This window comes from Hyperolius riggenbachi, chromosome 5 (assembly GCF_040937935.1).
Source record: "Hyperolius riggenbachi isolate aHypRig1 chromosome 5, aHypRig1.pri, whole genome shotgun sequence".
Taxonomy (NCBI): Eukaryota; Metazoa; Chordata; class Amphibia; order Anura; family Hyperoliidae; genus Hyperolius; species Hyperolius riggenbachi.
Window position 1 is genome coordinate 348330106 of NC_090650.1, and position 23292 is coordinate 348353397.

A 23292-nucleotide genomic window follows, 5' to 3' on the forward strand; every position below is an offset into this window, starting at 1 on the left:
GACATTAGAACTAAAATAAGCAGAAGTTAAGAGAAACTCCAGTCATAAAAGGTCTGTTTACCCATTATTGCCGGCCACTGCCTACCATTAATTTCATTTCTATTTCAGTGTTGGTAATTCTTGGCTGTCCAAGTACATTACAAGCCACAAAGCCGTTCTTTGAAGATTAAAACTTCTGTTAAACAAAACTGCAATTCCTTGCCCAGGAGCCTCAATTCTGCCTCCTGAACCCTATCAACTCTGCCTGACCTTCATTTGCTGTCTTACAAAGTGCCTGAAGACCCCATGATGAATCTGGCTGAATGTTTAGTGGACTAGCCTCCAGCAGAAGTGTCCCATATACTGTATATGATGTAAGCATGGGTGTGCTGACACCTCTCCTGTGGTTGAGTCAACAAATGTGCAGTTTGTTCACATAACACAGGGTTTATGCAGTGCTTTTGTGTTTGTATACAGTATGTATAAATCTGTACTGAACTCGGCTGCTCGTCTCATTCATCTTTCTTCTCACTCTTCCTCTGCTCCTCCTCATTGCCAAGCTCTTCATTGGCTGCCAATTAACCAGAGGATCCAAGTCAAACTCTTAACCCTAACCTACAAAGCTCTCCACAGTCTCTCTCACCATTACATCTCCTCACTAGTTTCCAGATACCAACCTAGCCACAATCTCAGATCTATGCATATCATTCTTTTGTCCTCCTCTAAAATTACCTCCTCGCATTCACGTATAAAAGATTTCGCACATGCTTCACCCCTCCTATGGAATCCTGTTTCATAACACATCTGTCACTCTCCAACCTTTGATATCTTTGAACGCTCCCTCAAAACTCATCTTTACCGACAAGCATACGCTCTACCTTAGTCCATTCTCCCTTTGACCTAAGGGCCAGTTGCAATCCTTTCTAGATAACCTAAAAAACACGCTGCCTCTAGTTATATTATTGTATACCACCCCTCCTCTTCCCCCCCCCCCCCCATTTATTTACATTGTAAGCTCACAAGAGCAGGGCTCTCAAACCTTTTTCTGTCTTGGAATTAGTTATATAAATACATTGTCTGTATTAGTATGCATCCCATGTTTGTTTCTAACTTTGTACAGTGCCACAGAATATGTTGTTATATATTTATAAATCAGTAATAATAATATGCAACAATGTGTGGAGGTACGAGGGTGTGGAGTTGAAATTGTCCAAATTGTAAGATTTTTGCTCTACAATTGTTTGGCCCAAGTTTCAAAGATGGCATCCAAGTTCTGCCAAGTGCCCGTATGCCACCTCCAATACAAAAAAAGAAAAAAAAAAGGAGATGGACTGATTTTGCCACCTGAACAGAATTATGCTTCATCCAGTCTCTGGACCTCAGTCAGACTGTTAGCTGTGTAATCCCCTTCTCACCACATACACAGTCTCTACAGCTCCACTGTCATGGCTCTCCAACACCACCACCACTGGTGTCCAAACTTAACTTTTCAGCTTGAAAGCATGCTGGGATATTCACAGACTCTGGTGACAGGAGACCACTGAATGACACAAAGTCACAAAAACTCTGGATGTTCTCTTAACTACTTACTGAATTCACTACCAACATCCTGCAGGATTTCGTCTAAAGCCCCAGGGTCATAGATCCTCATCTAGCCGCTCGCTCCCGTGTGCACTACCACGTGGATACTCATTGCCTCCTGTTAGAGAGGAGATCAATAAATGGTGTTGTGTCAATGATTTCCGAGAGTGGAGATCAATGAGTTCCCCTCTGCAATGATTGCCAGAATCAAATACGTGCCTGCGTCATTGTAACTACAGAAGTAACACGTCCACGCATTACTTCCTATTTGCATATTTATAGTACACTAATAGGAAATAAAGCTCAAGGACATCTTGTGGCCAAATCGTAAAATTCTCCATACATTTATTTCAATAAAAAGACCCACGCTTACATTTAAAATTAACTCCTTCACTTTGCCATAGTACCCAAATAAATAACAATTAAAAAAAAAAATAGTTACCTTAGGGACTGAAATTTTTTAATATCTATGTCAAGAGAGTATATTACTGTCAATTTTTAAATTATGGGCTTGTAATTAGTGATGGACGCACAACTGAAAACAAGCACCTTTCTTTCCAAATAAAATATTAGTGCCAAACATTGACAAATCTTTTAAATGTTGCAATAACTGGGACAAATAGGCAAATAAAATGAGTGGCTTTTATGCACAGTAGTACATCTTATTCTAAAACTATAATGGACGATAACTGAGAAATAAAATCATTTTTTTCCATTTTTTTCGTATTATTCCCGTTAAAATGTATTTAGAATAGAATAATTCTTAGCAAAATGTACCACCTAAAGAAAGCCTAATTGGTGGCGAAAAAACAAGATATAGATCATTTGTTGTGATTAGTAGTGATTAAGTTATTGGCAAACAAAAGGGAAGAGCGCTGAAAGTTGAAAATTGCTCTGGTCTTAAAGGGAAAAACCACTCAGTGGTCAAGTGGTTAAAGCATTACATTCATGCAACCAGAACACAGGGGATGTCAGCATATCTACATTTAATAGGGACAGAAAGAAGGTGGGGCTGCAGGTGCTCGACAAAGCAGTGGGGAGGGAAAACTGGTAGCACTGAGAGCAGGGACGGGACAAGGATATCCAGCACTAGAGGCTAAGATTCTAAAATGCGACCCCATATCCCCCCATACCCCCTCCCTTCCCCCTAGCAGCATTATTGATGGCTGGAAACCCCCCGCCACATGGCTGCAAGCGCAGGTAATGGGGGGGCGACATGTATAGCTATCTTCTCCCTCTCATTTGTCTTCCCCCCTCCTGCAGGATGAGCAGTGCAGTCATCTCCACTGCTTCAACTGATCCCCTGGCAGCGTTATGGAATGCAGCGCCCAAGTGGGGAGAATTATAAGCAGCCCACACATACTCACCTCTCCTAGGTCCCAGGCGCTGGAGTTTCCGCTCTGAACTTGAAGCAGGGCAGCGGTATTGCAGGCACCTCCTGCCTGCCCTATGTGTGTGGAGTGTATGTGGGCTGCTTATAATCCTCTCAACTCGGGCGCTGCGTTCCCGATCAATGCCAGGGAAAGGAGGGGGGGGTTGTGAGCGCACTACACACAACCTGCAGGAGGGAGCAGAGGAGAGGGAAATATTAGATATGGATGTCGGGCTCCTCTCTGCGCCCATGCAGCCCTGCGCTCAGAGGCTGGAGCCCATCCAGCCTCTGCCTCGGCCCGGCCCTGGCTGAGAACATTTGCAAGTATAGTGCAGAAGTATATGTAGAGACTGAATGTGAGTGAGCACAGGGGATAGCTGTGGTGGAAGATTGTCAAAGTAAATGGGTACCGTGCCATATGAGGTGTATCACCAGTATTCTAAGTCTACATCACCTAGGTCCTGATTCTAACATCCATGAATAAATCATACCAATTACATCAATTCGGGTTACAAATGGGGGCAGTATATTGTGTAACCTTCACTCCTGGTCTACTTCAACTCTGAATTCTGTTTCATTTTCTCAATAGTCCTTGCAGAAATCATCCTTATGGGACATGCTGCAATGCTGTTCAGCCCGATATAAAATATGTAATGGAGCATGACAGAGGAAGAAACAAGGGCAGTCCACTGCACAAACAGACCTGCGCAAAAAATATCAGGAAGGAGTAAAAATAGCCTCAGTTAAACGTTGCACTATCACTGCAATGGACATGTACACATCAACAATTTATAGGCAACACCTACCATACAAGGTCTTCAATTCTTATTTGTGCAAGTATTCTATACGCTTGGCTGCTCTTTCTATATGACTTTTCTTTTGCTTATGCAACATGCTGTAGTCAATAACTGCAATAAGTTGAATGCTTGGGGACAAATCAATGGAGTACACATTAACGTACATGAGCGTGGCCACATTCTGCGCACTTTATTTCCAGGAATTACGGCACAAACATGGGGAAGGAATACACCGCAATACTAGTCAGGTGGGCTGGAAGCAGCAGCACCCTTTGAGTCACCAGCCATGCGCAAGGCACTTTGTGATTCTCACACTTTGGGTAAACTTTTCCCTCCTTTTTTGATTTTCTTGGGGACAATCTCAGACTTCTTTAATATGTACAATAAATTATGGTATACAGCCAGAACAGTTCAATATGGTTGCTATGGATAGTTACTGCACACACTGCTTTTTTCAGATTATGAACACATTAGAAGATACAATTTAGTAAACGCACCTCCATTGGAAAAGCTTTGAAGTTGACTGTGTGCTCTGATCCTCTCTGATTCTCTCTGCCCCAGTGAAACTTCACTTCATGTAACTCATACTCATGACCTCGAGGTAGAGGGCCACCTGTTAAAACTGGCAAGAAAAGTTTTTATATTAAATTTCTAAATTATTATTCATGGTCATGAGACAGCACTGGAGAAAATACACAGGTGGATTATCTGCACTCAACATAGAATAAGAGCAACTTCCTCCTCTGATGCAATCTTTACACTGGTGCCTCGTGTCTGTACTTAGGTAAATAGGCTGTAAAGAAAAATCTGCCAAGACTTCGCAACAGAGTAAACAACTAAAAAAAAACAGCAAACTGGAAATTAAAGCTCCACTGTTCATGCATAATGAAAAAGTGTTCTTCGTAATAAAACTATACAGTACAATATCAAGAATACTACCTTCGCAAATGTCCAAAGTAAACTCACCTCTGCTTGGTTAGGACCTTGGAAACTATATGCAAAACCATATTCCTTTTTGCAAGGTCAGAAATATGGGAACAACCATTCTGGCACCATCATAGCAGAAAGTGCCTACATGCACATTTTCTGCTTCCAAAAGTTTTTCCTCTTTTTGGAATCCTCACAGAATTGTGCTGTGTTAGAGTAGCAAATTAGTATTAGAATGGGATTATACTGTATTTTATTTCTTTACTGGGAGTAAGGGGATGGGGGGGGGGGGGGAGGACTTTGGTCACAATTCACTAAGATCATACTAGTAGTGATTATAAGGCAGGTGAAAAATTATCACCAAACAATCAGTACTTTAAGTCTTAATTCACTAAAGAAGCTTGCCTTACTAACATGTAGTAATACGTTTTCAGAGTAAAGGTAGCCATACACTGGTCGATTTGCCATCAGATTCGACCAACAGATAGATCCCTCTCTGATCGAATCTGAACAGAGAGGGATCGTATGGCTACCTTTACTGCAAACAGATTGTGAACCGATTTCAGCCTGCAACCGTTCACAATCTGTTGTGGTGGTGGTGCTGCTGCCGCCGCTCCCCTCCCCCGCCGCATACATTACCTGCTCTGCCGGCGCGACTCCAGTCCCCCGGTCACCGCTGCTCCGTCTCCGCTCTGGTCTCCAGGTCCGGCATGCTTTACTTCTTCCTGCCCGGCAGGAAGTTTAAACAGTAGAGCGCCCTCTACTGTTTAAACTTCCTTCTGGGCAGGAGGAACTGAAGCGGAGACGGAGCAGCGGTGACCGGGGGCAGTCGCGCCGGCGGAGCAGGTAATGTATTGCCGCTCTATTGCGTCGGTCGTCGGGCACTCGAACGCCGCTAGCGACACGCTCCCTACCCGCGGGCGATCGACGGTAATTTTCCGCACGGAGCGTTCGACAGGATCGGACGAAATGGATCGAAATTCGGCGTGTAGCGCAAACGATTGGCAGCAGATTCGATCCCAGTGATCGAATCTGCTGTCGAAACGGCAGCAAATCGGGCCAGTGTATGGCCAGCTTGAGAGTGTTGTCTTATCACTCCAGTCCTTAAGTTATCACCTCTGTAGTTATTCTCACATGCAGGAGATAAGGAGGGGAGGAGCACATGCAGGCAGGATATAGATCCACCCCTCTTTCTACCAGATTACAGCTGGCCTGTGTAGGACAGACAGAGGAGAGAAAGGCTGTGTGTGTGTTTCTGGGTCTGTACTCGGTATATATATATACATATGTGACTGTGTGTGTGAATATATATATCTGTCAGTGTCAGCTTTAATTTGAGGGTATTTACATCCAAATCAGGTGAATGATGTAGGTATTACAACAGTTTGCATATGTAGCTCCCACTTGTTAAGAGTAATGGGACAGAATAATAATCATAAATCAAACTTTAACTTTGTAATACTTGGCTGCAAATCCATTGCAGTCAATTACAGCCTGAAGTCTGGAACGCACAGACATCACCAGACGCTGGGTTTCATCCCCGGTGATGCTCTGCCAGGCCTCTACTGAAACTTTAGTTCCTGCTTGCTCTTGGGGCATTTTCCCTTTTAGTTTTTTCTTCAGCAAGTGAAATGCATGCTCAGTCGGATTCAGGTCAGGTGATTGACCTGGCCATTGTATAACATTCCACTTATTTCCCTTCAAAAACTCTTGGTTGCATTTGCAGTATGCTTTGAGTCATTGATGATGTGACTACTGTGTACAGATTGCCTAGAAGGCATGCTTACCCTTAGTTTTATTTTTTACATTTAAATTCAGGCCTACTTTAACTGTCTACCTATTAAAAATGAAACGTATGGCATGAATTCTAGCTATTAGAAAAACGCACAGCACAGCGGTAAAAATGTAACAATTCGCTTGTCTAAGGGAAGGTGCACACAAGGACACTAACCCACACTAATAAACCTTTACTTTCCTAGCAATGTGTAACAAAGATTTGTGTGTCATAGAATCCTATTATTTCCTGAGCACATAGTGCTGCTTGGGGAAATGTATCTGGTGCATTTGATTTTCTCACTGAGCTGAAGTGTCAGGATTTCAGTCTCAGCCTTATAATTCCTCAAATCTTCTGTGCAAGGTCAACGCTAAAAACAAGAAGGTAATCTTAAAGTAAATTGGATTTTATGAAAGGCAAGGGGAGTATATTAAAGGTTTATTTTAATGGATAGGTCAGATGATGCATAAACAATGAAAATGGATTTGATTGGAACACTATGGATATTCATGAATAAAGATTTTGTCTTTGGACAGGAAGCCTGTTTATAGGAGGACGCAATAAAAGTATTTCAGATTGCAGCTGAGCTGTAGAAAAACAGCAGATATACAATATAACTAATACAAAACTTTGTTACGGACTTGAGTAACAAAGCTATTGAAAAAAAGACATAAAACACATACAATGTACAAAGTGTTAGTGTTGTTTCTTTTACACCTTTAAATACAAACTACAAACTAATCCTTTTATTTCTTGGACGCAAGTGTTATGATATTTAATTTTACTGCTAATAAATGGCAATCCACTTAGTCACTTAGTTCAGATCTATTCATTGCAAGGAATTAAAAATTCAAACATAATTTCAGATCCAGGGTATCCAGGGTATAGCTAGAAATCCTTCAGGCCCACAGAAAAATGTTGGTACCGCCCTCCAAAACAAAGGTATAAAGGTACCTTTGTAACACACATGCATACACCAGTTGTAGGTAGCCTCTGCATTTTGTTTAGTAGCCAGAAGTGTTACCCACCCCCCTCCCCAGTATTAGAAAGCCAGAGGTGCCCCTTAGTATTAGGTATCCCCGCCAGCATAGGTAGCCCCATATAATGATTAGTTCGAAATGCCCCTAGCATTAAGTAGCTCTAAATATAGGTAGTAAGAGGTGCCCCCCAGTATGGGTAGACAGACGTTGCCCCCCACCATCACCACCACCAAAGAGTTATCCCTATGGTCACATGACCCGCCACACATTCTTGAGGGTTGCATCTCTTCATATGACCCACCAGAATGTGCAGTGGGTCATGCGCTAAGGGACAAAGCTGGAGTCATGGAGACGGAAACGCCTAGGAGAAGGTGGATTGTCAGTGGAGCCTGGAGAGGTATCCTAATTCTCTCCTCCCCTCGCTACTCTGCGCTTCAGAGGGCCTGCTGTAGGTCTCCACGAGGTGCACCGGGGACCCCCTTATCGCCAGCCACTAACTCACCAAGATGGCGCCGTTGATGGATGCCATGGCCAGAGGGCTCCGGCCTCTTTCTCTTTTTTCTCCCCTTCCCCTCAAATCCCCCTACTAAACTACCCTCTTCTGGCTCACCCTGCTTCCCTCTGCCAAGATGGGGAAGTGCATCTCCAAGAGACCCCAGGCTTCATCACTGCGACACTCTGTCTGCTCACACCTGCGGCTGCTGCCAGAAGCATCTCACACCATCGCTACTGCACATTGCTTCATAGATCGGCAGCACAGCATCCCGGACTGCAGGGATCCAATCACGTTCTAAATATGAGGGGATCTTATACATAAGGAGGAAGATGTGTAACAGCACCTCTAAACCATGTAGATTGGGGACTAATGAAACTGGGAACTGGACATCAGGATTCGTGTTGTACCAAGTGAATGCCGAGGAATGGCTGGCTGTGATTGTTGTAACAGCAGAGATCTGACACCTGATCTTGCTCCCCTAGTCCCTGAGCTGCCAGCCCCGTCTCCCACTATCTGGACAGTAGTACAGCCCCTGCCCCACCATAGCGGGTTCTTTCCTGGTGAAATAGGACCCTAGCTCAGGTTCGTAATATATAGCACACTGCTTTGTTGGAGATGCTATATTAGAACAATATCCAATTTTTGGATCATATTCCCATAGTTGAAGAAATTCTGGGAACTAGTGTTTAGATCTGCAAAACTCTCACCTGAGTATTTGCTGCTACTTAAGCTCCCTATCCCAGTCAAAAAGTTACAGAAATTGCTTCTGCGTCATGTTTTAATGGCAGCAAGACCTGCTATTGCTAAATGCCTACTGCTTCTACCGTAGATGCCATTGTGTAAAAAACACAGTATATTGATAAACAGCCACTTTTTGGCTCTTGTGGTCCATTTTTGTACCATCAAAGGAAGGTAAAGTCACGAAGACTGTATATTGGGGTTTTGTGTGGAAATCAGACAGGGGTCCACCAAGAGACAAATTGGGGAAACAATTTGTCGAAATAAACAGTTTGTAATTTTTATGGTACTTTCATTTTAATTCAGAAAATAAATACATTAAATAAAAGTTATAAATTGCTTTGCATGTCACTGAGTGAAATACGTATTTGATCCCCTACAACCCAGACAGAATTCTGGCTCTCAGAGATTGGGTATGTGAGCACGTGGCACATAGATATCAATTACAGATATTTCTGATCTCAACCTGTCTCAACCCCTGGAACCCTGTCCGATTCCCAGACAACACTCCAACTTCCAAAACTGGAGGTACCTAGCTACTTAATTACACTGGCCAAACCATTGTTGGGGAGAAGGGTGTTATACTGGCCACACATGTTAAGTGAATGTAATATTGGCTACACTTGTTTTTGGGAGGAAGGGGAATGGTGGAAAACGTGTGTTATGATGGTCACACTGGTGAGAGTTGTGCATACTTGCTAAGGGGAGAATTTGATGGTTTAAATCTCCACACTTTTGGATATTCAACATGGGAAGGGGTGGAATCCCAGGAAATTTTCGCTAGGGGGTCCAATGGTTTGTAGTGAAGCCCAGCTGATTTAGGTGAATTATAATAATTATATGAATGAATCATAACCTCTATACTATACATATCAATGCACAGCTATAATATAAGTGTAACCATAATCAGTCAGAACACTGACTGCATGGAGCTTGTACGTTTTCCTTTGTTGCATGGTTTCCACTACGCACTCTGATTTCCACAACAACCCACTAACATACTGATAACCTACCTAGTTATCTGAAAAATTATCCTTAGACTATTGTAGGGACTGCAATATGGTTGGAAGTAGATTGTGAGCACCTGTGAGGAGCAGATATTGGCATGACTATGGACTCTGAAAAGCACTGCAGAAATTGAGAGGACTGTCCCCCAGTATGCTAAGGGCAGCTCTAACACAGAAGTTCACCATAAATCATAGGTGCCTATACCTACCTTCCCCTGCAGTTTAGTACCAGCTCTTGGCATTTGGGGTGGGGGGGGGGGTGGTTTGGATGAGCCACCCAATAGCAAATACAGAATTTCTTATATACTACCTACAGAAATGAGTCAGTACTAGCAATGCTACTTTTCTAAGCTTCTTGGACTTCCATAATTCCCATAATTACAGCTGAAAAAAAATAAAAGGCTATTGTTTAAGTACGCTGAGAGCTCTAGTCAAGTCACCATCACTACTATCAGCATTTCTTTGTTACAGAGTCAAAGTGACTGTGTTCTTTATCTTTTCAGTGAGCTTCAGAAACATAGTTCAGTGCATAACAGGAAACTCATATTTAGTATTTTTACTATCTAGGACTGCCCTGGTGCGACCTGTCATCCTGCTGAGAACTACATTCGAATGGATTCAAAGCTTAGGGCTAAAGATAGGAGGGGTAAATCTGCAGGCTAGGAATCAGTTGTCTTCCTGCACCATAACATTTGCCACTTGTGTAACGCCAGTGATATCCTCAAAGCGTAAAGAGAAGTTATAAGAGGTGTGTAAAACAGCTTAAAAACAAAAGGTACAAAAAATTACAAAACCATTTAGGGAGAAGGAATTTGACATCATTAGCCACATCATTACCCAGGCAGTTTATCAACAGTTTACAACTTTATAGCTGAATAACTTGAACAATCAATATCTTCATAATAAATAATGAGATTATAATTATGAACTATGAAGAGGATTTTTCATCTAGTTATGGTAATGGAATTGATCATACAAATTTAAGTCCTGGAACTCTATCTCACCACAGTTAAACCAAGGAAGCCATTTGGATTAGCAGTGGAACATCTTTTAGAATACAGCGGAGCCTTGGTTTGCGAGCATAATTCATTCCGGAAACATGCTTGTAATCCAAAGCCCTCTTATATCAAAGCAAATTTCCCCATAAGAATTAATGAAACTAATGGAATCCCAGCTGATTCAGTCTACAATTAAAAAATAGTTATAGTAATAGTATAACATAAAAATGTAAACAAAACTTTCACTATAACTAACAGAATCATTGCCATTTGTTGGCTCTCCCCAACCTTTTTTTGTGTGTGGCTGTAACAAGGAACTTATCCAATGACAGTTACTTTTGAGGATTTCATGGAAATGTGACTTTGTGCAGTCACTACACTCAGATTAGGTACAATTAAGTACAAACCTGCAGCGCCAAAGTGAGAAGAACTATCAGCTCAATTGTGATGACATGACGCATGTATACTTTTTTTTGCTTGTAAATCAAGTCAAAATTTCACAAAAATGTTTGCTTGTTTTGCAAAGTGCTCTTAGACCAAGTTACTCTCAATCCAAGGTTTTACTGTACTATAAAATGAGTGAGCTTGACTTATGTGAGCTTGACTTATTTCCAACAGCTTCACGAAGACTGGAATGAATCGAGAATTCCAAAGACCATCTTAATCTAAAACACAGTTTTGTCGGCAAAATTGTTTACAGACAGTCCCCTGCTTACTTGAGTTAGAATGTTTCAGATATAAAAAGTTATCTTCATGTACAAAATATAAGATATTCTTTTATTACATATTTTCGTTTTTAAATGTCATAGTATTGTATAACCTGTCATAAGTAGTTTAAAAAAAATGTTATAATTACATGAAAAACAACCAAAAAACACAGTTTGTACTATATGTTCAATTCCAGAGTTGTCCAAAAGTAAATAATTTATCCACGTTTCACCATGTTTAACACATTACTCAACTTAAATGGACAAATTAGAAACGGACAAATTAGAAACTCCCGGAAAGGAACCTGTTTGTAAGTAGGGGACCGCCAGTATTAATGGGGAAGGGGAAGTCTCTGGTAGGCACCCTAAGAGCATCAGGAGCAATACCTGAATGTGGCCACTGTCACTGGTGTGCTCCTATGGGTGGGAAGACTGCAGAAAAGGGAGGAAATGGAGATAACCAGCTCAAGTTGTATACTTCATTCCCAAAATGTGCTTACAGCAAGCTGAAAGTTACATTTGTATTGTTGGATGCCCAGGCCAGTGGGTGATAGGGGTGGCAGCTCCAAACAACCAACAGCCATTTCATTTAAAGTGGATCCGAGATGAAAAACTAACTATAACAAGTAACTTGTCTATATATCTTATTTAAAGCAAATCTATCTGCATAAAGCTTCAAAGGTATATGATCATTTCTCCCTGTGATACAATGAGAGCAGCCATATTCTGCTTGTCATCATTACACAGACAAGCTGCTCTGCATCTCCACCCCTCAGCCTGTGAAAACTCCACTCCCCTCGCCTCCTCTCTTCCTCCCCCTTGCCTCTGAAATCTCTGGCTGGTAACGTCTCCTCCTCCTCCTTTGGGAAAAACCTCCTCATCCCCAGACTGAGCTCCCATGAGCACTTGCTACATGGGACTCAGAATGTCTAGACGCTGGAGGAGCTGTGGGCGCGGCTTGTTTAGTTTATAGGTATTTATGGTGTTAAAACAAAACAAAAAAAAAGTATTTGGCTTGAGGGGTGTCCTAAAACTATATGTAAGGGGCACAATTATGTAATGAGTAAAAGTTTATCTCAGATTCACTTTAAGGAGAAAAAGGGGAAAGAGGTTCCCAATGGTAAATAAAAAAAAACTTAGTTAAAAACACTAAAAATGAAATGAAAGAGGTGGCTTACCTTTATAACAACACAGGGTTAATACAAAATAATTTATTATTTGCACTGGCAATCTGTTTCATGGGTCTATGCCCACTTCCTCCGGCCAACTGTAGTGCTGAACTACTGCAGTAAGCCAAGCTAGGAGCACCCTTCGAGAGCATATAGCATGTGCTACCCTCCTGCCGCACATACAACTAAAGCACTCATCATGGTGTTCTTACAACAACAAGTGCTGTCACTTTTCCCCTCCCTTCACCTCCAGCCATATAAGTGTAGCCATGGCTGTCTCTAATGCAGAGTGTTAAAGGGAGTCCTCAGAACTATGAATAGTTACCTGGTCATGCCACCTAGGTCTTTTCCTCCTCTTCAGATCCAAACTGGTCCACTTTATTCCTCATGCATCCATCAGTATCAGTATCCGGTCATGCAACTGATCTTATACACTCTGTGCTTAAAAAGATGAGAAGTCCTAAGAGGCAAAAGTGGGTTTTTGTACTTGGGTCTGAGGTGGGGCAGGGGAAAGGTGAGCGATGGCTATTATGGCTACTATGGCAGTTTCTATACCACTGTAAAGAAGCAACACTGAAGCACTGAGTGCAGTGAGAAAGGTGGGTGAACACTGAGCAAAAGGACATTCTGCAACATCCATATGATGCCCCAATAAACCTCAGAAATTCATGTAATCCCATTATAAAGCCCAGGGGAGAGCGCCTATCAGCTTTGAACGGTCCCCCCAGCATGGATCATTACATTTCCAAATGATAGAAACTTCTACATCACAATACTGTCCATGCACAGTTTCAACATGGATTATTTTGTCTTCTTGGTTTACTTACGAAGACAGCTAACGCAGGGAACCTCACTTGGGTTCTGCAGGTTTTATGAATAGATTAGGTCCTGGGCAGATTGACTTTATTTCTCATCCACCACTGCTCTCCTTAAACATATTACAGTTAGATTCCAAAGTCCTGAAAGCACACAGAGAACATTTACAAATTTCAGCTGGCACACAGCTTGGTTTTCAGCAACACAATAAGGGAGTGTTTAGTGCTGTTGGACTGTTGCTATGCATACTAACGAGACTTTCTATTCATCCAGCTGATAAAGTTGGACTACGCTGCTGGCCCTTAATATTTCCTTTCAATGCTCTTGCTAAAAGAATGCAGAGCAAAGAACCAGGAAGAATTCTCCTTACACAAGTTGGTAATTCCAGCACAGTACCAGTACACGTACATTGGGGAGTGCCTTATAAATACTATGCCACTGACCCGAACACAACATATGGTTTCCTGAAAAAAATCTAACAGGAAATAATGAGTTGCAATAGAATGTCAAGCCTGGTGTGAAATATCATGTCTGCACTGCTAAACCAGTCTAAAAAGCCATCCAGAGAAAGGAATTACATCATGCACATGTGTCTGCACAACTGACTAAGCTTTTCCCAATGGGAATATGATGATTATGCTGTGAAGGGACTTCTGCCTAGAGACTCTGTAAAAAAAGGTTGAGCTTTATTTCTTCTATCCTATATGTTCCTATAGCTGTTCTAATGTGCTCTGTCTTACTGCAGGCTTTCCTATTTGCACAGTGGCTGTACTTTCTCTGTTATATGATCTAATCTCCTCTCCTCTGTCGGCTCTGTTGGGCTGAGGCAGTCAGGCTGGAATGTGCTGTGCTGCTTGTGATTGGATAGAAGCTATACACACCCTCTCCAGGCCCCTGCACACTCTGTATGACTCACACACTGAGCTACTTTCAGCGTATCACTTGCTATGTCTTTTGTTTGTAAACACTGCATAAAAATGGCAATTACAAGCCAGGATTGCAGCAGGGAGAGGAAGAAACAGCACAGAGGGGCCCAGGAGAACATAATAACTAGAATGGTATGCTTTTTATTGTAAGAATTTTACAGTACAGATTCTCTTTAAATTGTACATAAAGCTATAACTAAATCTTTACTGTCCACAGAGAATGAAAATGTTTTACAAGTTTAAAAAAAAAGGGTTTGTTTTCTGGTAATTTTTTTCTTATCTCTAGATCAGGGTGGCAAACTCAATCACGTAACGGCCCAAAATCTAAAGCATAGTCAAATGCTGGGTACACACTATGAGATTTTCTGGCCGATTTACTGTGAGATCGATTATTTCCAACATGTCCGATTTGCTTTCCATTAGATTTTCAAGCATTTTCTGATCGATTTCTGTGCACTTTAATAGGAAATCGATCGGAAAATGCTCAAAAATCGTTCGGAAAGCAAATCGGACATGTTGGAAATAATCGATCTGACAGTAAATTGGCCAGAAAATCTCATAGTGTGTACCCAGCATTAGTGTGGCTCCTGAGAAATGTCACATCATCGGGAGAAGGAGGTATGGGAACACAGTATGTGTGACTGCCAGGAAGAACAGAAAAGACATGACGCATCGCTTGATCAGGTAAATATTGTACTGCTCCGCTTCGCTACTCAATGGATAGGGATGGTGTTGGGGGGAGAGGTGGGATGCATGTTTGTTTTAACAGCCACATGGGTGGCTAAGGAATTTGTTCCAAGGAACGGGCTCTATGGTAATTTTACTGGGTGGGTGGGAGTATCCTGTGAGTATTGCTGCACCCTGGCTCAAACTGACAATGTTTCAATCAGGAACACTGCCCCGGTGTGCTCCTCTGAATAGGAAGTCAGTGTGTTGTCGTTCTATTACCGATTACAACGATTTCCCATTTTAAACTCTCAAGGGCCATGTCAAATATCGCTGGAGGGCCTTGAGTTTGACACCTGTGCTCTAGATAATATAGTGCTGACCTAGCTAAGCACTTTTCTTCCTAAGGAGGACTAGACAGGTAAGGACTGTGGGAAACGTGTTGCACCAACAAACGTTTGACTGGTCATTTGTGCTTTCATGAATATGTAGTTAGCTTTAGCCCTGGCAGCACTCCAGGTAAGTACACCATTCAGACTTAATTAAAGATAACAAAAATGAGATTGTCAAAAGCTTCAAAATAACCAGTGCCTACTCCACATAAAAGCTAAAGCAGCCAGTATTCCCGGGGCCTCGGTGTGCACAGTCTATATAAATACAAATATTCCAGCACTGCCTACTATACAATCACCCAAGTGTTCAGTATTCCAGAGCATGTCCCACACCAAATGCAAAAAATAATCTTACCACAACTCACGCAGACACAGGGAGAACATACAAACTCCTTGCAGGTGTTAACCTGGTTGGGATTCAAACCGGGGACCCAGCGATGCAAGGCGAGAGCGCTAACCACTACGCCGCCATGACAGCCACTTTGATTAACACCGCTCGCTGAGGGGTTATTGTCACTAGGGAAGTAGGTAATTACATGTCTAGGAATCTCACCCCATTGGTAGAAAACTTAGACTGCCGCCTTAAAGTATGGGGGAAGCTGTCAATTAAGGTGGTAGGTAGGGTCACTGCCATTAAAATGTTGTTTGCACCAAAGCTCCTTTATATCCTTCAGATGTCCCCCATGATGTGTCCTAAATAGTCTTTAAACAAATAGATGCCCTATTGATGAGTTTTATATGGGGGTGGTTCTTTACCTAGGAAAGCGCTTAGTACTTTGAGGCTACCAGTGGTGTATGGGGGGTTAGAACTCCCAGATTTCTATCTCTGTTTTCTTGCTGCACAGGCAACGTATGTCCATAGATGGATGAGCGCAGACAGAACAGAAGCGCTGATGAACCTGGAAGTGCCTTGCCTAGACACTCCTTATTTCATTATTTTCAGCTGAGGGGTGCAGTCAGAGTCCAGCCAGGTACTTTGGGGGTCCACATTGAGTCCTCAGAGCTTGAACTCCTGATGCTTGATAAAGATAAGACTAAGCAGGTATCTAGGTTTTATGCTATTTTGGTACAAACAAAACGAGATTTAGTAGATATGATAGGATCAAATTGCAATGGCAACAAAGTCATGCGTTGCTGGAAGACTTAGACTGGGCGGAGTTTGAATTTTTATACATGGCCACGGTTATCAGCGCACAGGACAAACTAATTCAAAATAAATAGTTTCATCAAACATATTTCACTCTAGCCAGGTTGGCCAAAATTAATCTGAATGTGAGCTTGGAGTGCTTTGAATGCGGTATCCAAGACAATGACTTCTGACATTGTGTATGGAGTTGCCCCGTAGTGATGGCATACTGGGAAAAGGTTACAACATTTTGGGCGGATCTCATGCAAGACATATAGATATATCTTTCAAGGTCCCGATGTTAGGTATTATTGACAATGCTGTTTGTAAGAAGCATAACATTCTATTCGTGAAAATTACCTTTTTTTATGCCAGGAAATACCTACTACTTAAATGGAAGTTAAAGGGGGCCCCAACAATAGGCGATTTTAGTTGTTTGGTGAATCAAAAGATTCCACTTTATAAACTCACGTATAAGGTTAGGGGGTCATCTTTCTAAACTTGACAAGATCTGGGGCACTTCGGTAGATGACGCAGAATCTGTCGACCCAAACTTGGATATAAATGTTTAGACTCTGATGGTAGGTTAAGTTTACCTGGATTGCTATGTGTTTTAGATCTTTGTATACATTTGAACCTTCATTGATTGTATGTTTATATGCTAGTTATGATGATGGGCCCTGAGGGTTTATGGGGGTGGAGGGTGGGATTTGCAAATTGTTTTTGTTTGGAACTTGAAAAAATGTTCAATAAAAATTATCTTTACAAAACATTGCTCACTAACAACCTTATAAGTTGGGTTGCCAATGGCTGGTAAGCCCCTTATTGCATTGGGTGTGGGATATACTGTGGGATGTTTAAGACTTGGGCATTTGTAAAGTGAGCAGCGCTAGAATATTACTGTTTTTAGTTCGTTTTTTTTTACATCGTTACTATGCTGATCTTATAGCTTTACATTCCCCAGGCATAAGTCCCATCTAGGACATTCCCCAGACATAAGTCCCACCTAGGACATTCCCCAGACATAAGTCCCACCTAGGACATTCCCCAGACATAAGTCCCACCTAGGACATTCCCCAGACATAAGTCCCAACTAGGACAAACATATTCTATTTGTATGTTATCTCAATGGTTGTATAGTTTTCCTCAGGGTGGTCCTGTTTTTTTTCCTGCAACCTAAGTTAGCTGGTAGATCAGTTCTTTTCCCCCAAAAAAATGATGCTAAACTGCAGCTGGGATATTATATTGTGAGCCCAACTGAGAGACAGTAAATATTATAAAGTCATTGTTCAATATTCTGAGTAAAGTGAAGTGGAAAAGCATCAGTGGTATACATCTATAAAATAAATAAAGGAAATGTCCATGAGAAAAGCAAGATACATGTGGAGCTACTCATAAAAACCCACAATTTTCACACGCACACAGTATTTGCTGATAATCACTGTTCCTTTTGTAGCACCAGATATCCCCAGAACTTCTTACAATACTAAATTCACCAGTTATATTCTACTCTGGGTTCCTGGCATTGTGGAGGAGAATACAGCTCTAAGAAGAAAAATCTTAGAATGACCAGCACTAACAGACGCAGGGGTGTAACTGCAGGGGAGCAGCCTATGCGACTGTAGGTGGTCCCAAAGCTGTAATGGGCCCCCAACTACTACTTCACTTCCTCCGATAAAGGGGTCCATCCTTTAGGTCAGGTGTTTTTGTGGCAACATCAGTGTTCTCCCTGGGCTCTTTTAGCCGGATGGTCCACCCGGCTAGTTTTGGTGAGCACCCGGGTGTCATCAGCTTACCTCCTCCTATGCTACAAGCAGAGTTGTGCACAAAAGGCCCTGCATTTTCTCATCACGCCCCACCCGGCTAATTTTTCACGCCACCCAGCTATTATTTCATGCTACCCGGCTGGAAAACATTTCTGGGGAGAACACTGCAACATTTATTATGGGTGTGAAGATGTCTACACTTGTTTTATGACCCTTGTAAGATGGGCCCTCAGGGTGTTAGAGTCACCAGGGGTAGGCAAGGGAAAGGGTGTGAAAACTGGGGGGCCCCATAAAAGGTTTTGCTGGAGGGGGCATGATTTGTAGTTATACCTGACCAGAGGCATAGCTACAAACTATGGTTGCCCCAGTAAAACTTTAATGGATCCCCAAAAGATCACAACACCTTTCTCTATGACCTTCATGGACAGAAGAATCACATGGCACAATTCATATATTAACTGTAGCCACCATGATCCACCCCCACAACAAGTTTGATTTTTGGTAATGGTAGAGACATTTCTTTTCTTGACAAAATGTGTTCAACCAGGACAAGTCCACTCAGCAGCTGTTAATGTACAGTTTCACTAGGATCCATAAAGATGTGATTGTTATCCGAATTCTAAATAATAACGAGGCTATCCAGCCACCTGGCAACAACCTCTGACCAGTTTTCTGTACTTATATCTTTTCATTTTATTAGGAGTACTTTACATGAAGTATGATAAACAATAATAACCAATGCAATTTAGGGAAGTTGATAGAGTGGCATGTGATAGTTTTGATCACGTGATCAATTAGTACAATTCTGTTATGTCTCATTTCTGCTTCCAGGTTTTACCAGTGAAAATGTATTATATGTTCTCCATGAATTTTCCTAGTCTAGAAATCCTACTGGAAGAATTGATCATCTCTTATATTTGATTTAAGGTTCATCAAAATATTTTCTAAACCTACCTGATTTTGACTTTAGAAGTATCTGAACTACACGCCCATCATTGAGGACTTCACAATCGCGGCAGACAACGTAGTTTGGAGACAGTCGGACTTCAAGCAAAGAGGGGTCATATAGAGCTTCTCTTGAATTTATATTGATTGGAGACTGGTATTGGCCATTAGCTTCAGGATAAAGTAAACCCCATTCAACACCTATGAAATTAGATAATACCATGAAACAACTAACAATTTACAGAACTCTTATTAGCACAGTAAATAGGTTATTGGTGCTATCATTGGTTATATTTAGAAAATTGCGGTATAGCATACAAAACCTCTATCTCCCTGACATTGTCCCTACTGGAACATGTACTCCTATGGGGCTTTTGAGGGGATATATCGCCTTAAAGTGACACTGAAGTGAAAAAAAAACTGACGATATAATGAATTGTATGTGTAGTACAGGTAATTAATAGAACATTGGTAGCAAAGAAAATATATTTTTATTTTCAGTTATATAGCTTTTTTTTTTTTATATAACATTGCATCATTCTGTCAGCTTACACACTACACTCAGCATTTTAAATGATTTCACAGAGCTGAGCTAATGACCTTTTCAAATTTCCTCTGTAGTAAAACTTAAGCAAACAAGATACAGTGAGGGACAGTTGAGATAAAAGCTTCAGAAGACAGAGCTCTCTGGAACTTTGCAAGTCACAGAGCTCAGGGGAGCTCTTTTGCATAGATAACTACTGAAGTTTCTTAACTCTTCCTGTACTGGAAACAATATGAGCAGGGCTGTGGAGTTGGTACAAAAATCCACCGACTCCGACTCTGACTCCTTGGATTAGCATTCCACCGACTCCGACTCCTCTAATTTGTATGTAACATGAAATGCATCTCTTAACTGCCAATGCTTAGGAATTTTAAAATACAACTGAAGTGAGAGGGATATGGAGGCTGCCATATTTATTCCCTTTTAAACAATACCAGTTACCTGGCTACCTGGGTGATCTTCTGCCTCTAATACCTCTATTACTTTTAGCCATAGACTAAAACTAGTCCTTGGTAATAGTACTTGTAGAAGACAGGAACAAAGAACATCCATCATGCCCTAGGCAATGTAACTGTGGGTACATGTAAGAGTGATGTGCAGGTACTCTGCAGGAGAATAAGGCTATTCTTCCTCTATTGCACATTTTTCTTGTACAATCTGAACCAGGTTTATGGGTGACAGACAACACCTCTGTGTTCAATGTGCACAATATTCTCAGTGGATTCCCTGCAGCTCTGTGGGGAGTGCATATGTAGAGTATAGTAATACTGTGTAACTTAAAGTAAACCTTAGACAGATGAAAGTTTTATACATACCTGGGGCTTCCTCCAGCCCCCTTCAGGCTAATCAGTCCCTCGCTGTCCTCGTCCACCACCTGCATGTTCTGCAATGGGTCCAGGTACTTGAGCCAGTCGAGCATAGTACGCATGCACACACTGCGCCGCTGGGAGCGTACTACACCTGCGCAGCACTATTGCACAGGTGTAGAATGTTCCTGGACTGCGCTGACAGGCTGAATTACCGGGACTCATAGCAGAAGATCCAGGTGGCGGAGAAAGACAGGGACTGGATTAGCCTGAAGGGGGCTGGAGGAAGCCCCAGGTATGTATAAAACTTTTCTTTTCATCTGTCTCAGGTACCCTTTAATTCGTAGTCACCAAACCAAATTTTAACAACATATCAAATTATTTGATTTAATGAGCAAAGGGAGTGTATACATCTGCATAAACCAGCATCAACGCAGAATTATTTCCATCTCCTGTGTACACATCATAAATACTGTACAGTCACATTCAGATATGTATATCTGACTTTAAAAATACGGGGACTGCTTTATTGAAGCAGCACAAGTAACTATTTTTTGATTGGTTTGTTTAATTTTTGTGGACTAAGCACAGCTATTACTTTATATATAAATTATTTATGATGACTATTATCTGAGAAATAGCACATTTTATCATATTTCCTATTTAAGTTAAAGTTTAAATTCATCAGGAGACTGAGTTGGTGCATTTTCTCCCAACTCCGACTCCAGGTACCTAAAAATTGCCCCGACTCCAACTCCTCGACTCTGATTCCGACTCCACTGCCCTGAATATGAGACTCATATCTGTGCTGCTAATGTTTTATTTCTTGGCTGGACTACACATACAAATCATTATATCATAAGTTTATTTTCACTTCAGATTCCAAACCTGACCCTAGGCAAAGCTACCTGAGGTAAGCACAGAGGTATGTACAAGCTGGATCTACATACAGTGCATTGTCCGATTCTCTCCTAATTCCCCGTAGTCTCTGTAATCACTCCTTGAAAAATGTGACTTTTGGCTAAAGTCTAATTTTCAGACAGAAGAGGCAGACTTGCTGTGATGTTCCCTCCTATCACAGCAAACCTACCTCTTCCATTGTGAAAATGTGACTTTAACCAAAAGTCTATTGCAGTGACAAGGAGAGGAATGGACAATGTATGTTACATGCTATTGTCACCTAAATTGCTTCATATATGTCGAGGAAGAGTGGGGACAAGTAGACCATGTAGTTTTTGAGAAAAGAGTGAGTGAGACTTGAGAAAGGGCCCCACGCCCGAAACGTTGTGCTGTATTTTTATGCTGTATAACCGCTGCAAATAAATATGAATTCTTGAAGAATCCACATGTGATGATTGGTTGAGTCCGGATTGGGTCTTTATCGATTGGAATTGTATGTGGAGGTGTGATGGAGCCTCTTTCCAGTCTGTGACTGCCAATGATATCAAGCTCTAATCTGAGGCCTGCAGGTTTCATGCTGTGCTCCTTGATGAAGTAGCACCCGTCCACCATCCTGCTGCTCGCTGGGCTCCGTGCACCCCAGGATGCTCTGACAATCTTCAAAGCCATGATCGGCTGCGAGAACACAGACCGGAGATTGGATAGGCTGCAGCCCAGGGGAGTACTGGCCAAGCCACTGTATGTACGGACGGACGGGAAGTACTGGAGGGGACCTGAGGATGTGCTCTCTAGTTACGGCTGTGCTGCCCGTGTCCGCCTGTAGTGTTCAGTCAGACCTTAAGATCAGCGGCAGCCCACAGGGTTATGAGAGACGCAATGTGTGATAAGTGACGTCACTTCATATATTTTAAATGTAAGGCGCATTATTGCACATTGCGTCTTATAACCCTTCGGGCTGCCGGTGATCTAAATGTCTGACTGAACACTACAGGTGGGCACAGGGGCGGGCACAGGCAGCGCAGCCGTAACTAGAGAGCACATCCTCCGGTCCCCTCCAGTACTTCCCTCCCGCCCCCCACAGTACAGGGGCCTGGCCAGTACTCCCCTGTGCTGCACAGCTGGAACTAGGGATGTCGATGCAGAAGACCCGCTATGTGCGAGCGGTTAGCAGCTCATATAACTGCATGGCAGAACTGTATATTAAATGCGGGCGGGCCTTGGATAGCACCCGGGTGGGGTTTCAAAACAGCTGGGCGGCCCGCCCACCTAATTAGCCCTGGGGAGAACACTGCATATTTATTTCCTTTTAAACAATACCAGTTGCCTGGCTATCCTGCTGGTCTATTTGGCTTCGGTAGTGTCTGAAACACACCAGAAACAAGCATGCAGATAATCTTGTCAGCTCTGACAATATGGTCAGAAACACCCAATCTGCTGCATGCTTGTTCAGGATCTATGGCTTAGAGCCAGTCCACACTAGGTCCGGAAACGTATCCGTGGCTGCGTTTTTCAAACCTGATGAAAAACGGAGTCCCGGATACTAATGTTGAAAATAGCAGCCAGCCTCACCCAAGTAAAAAACGGATCCGTCTGCGTTTGCGGGGATCCGTTTTCAAAACCTGAACGGAAGGTCCGGATCTGCTGCATTTTCATGCAACGGATCAGGACCACGGATACACGCAGGGGTAGTGAAAGTAATGAGAAAACGCATCTCCAGCTCCACAGGCAAAAAATGGATGTTAAAACGGATAGCCTGAGCTTTATGATTGGCCCAAAAAAATCCTCCCACTCCTTCCTAATGATGGAGACGTTTTCTGTCAGGCAAAAACCTGAACGGAAACTGATGCAAAACTGATGCACTTTCATCAGTTTGCAGTACG

General features: G+C 42.3%; 1 protein-coding gene across 1 annotated transcript in view; it reads right to left on the reverse strand.

Annotated features, from left to right (window-relative positions):
* Window positions 1-23292, reverse strand: part of CA8 (carbonic anhydrase 8) — a 113426-nt gene that overhangs the window by 63607 nt on the left and 26527 nt on the right. The window contains exons 2-3 of the mRNA XM_068234787.1: window positions 19172-19363; window positions 4227-4351 (exon numbers count right to left, since the gene is read on the reverse strand). Of these exons, the coding sequence (XP_068090888.1) occupies window positions 4227-4351; window positions 19172-19363 (317 nt within the window). The remainder of the gene's footprint in view (window positions 1-4226; window positions 4352-19171; window positions 19364-23292) is intronic.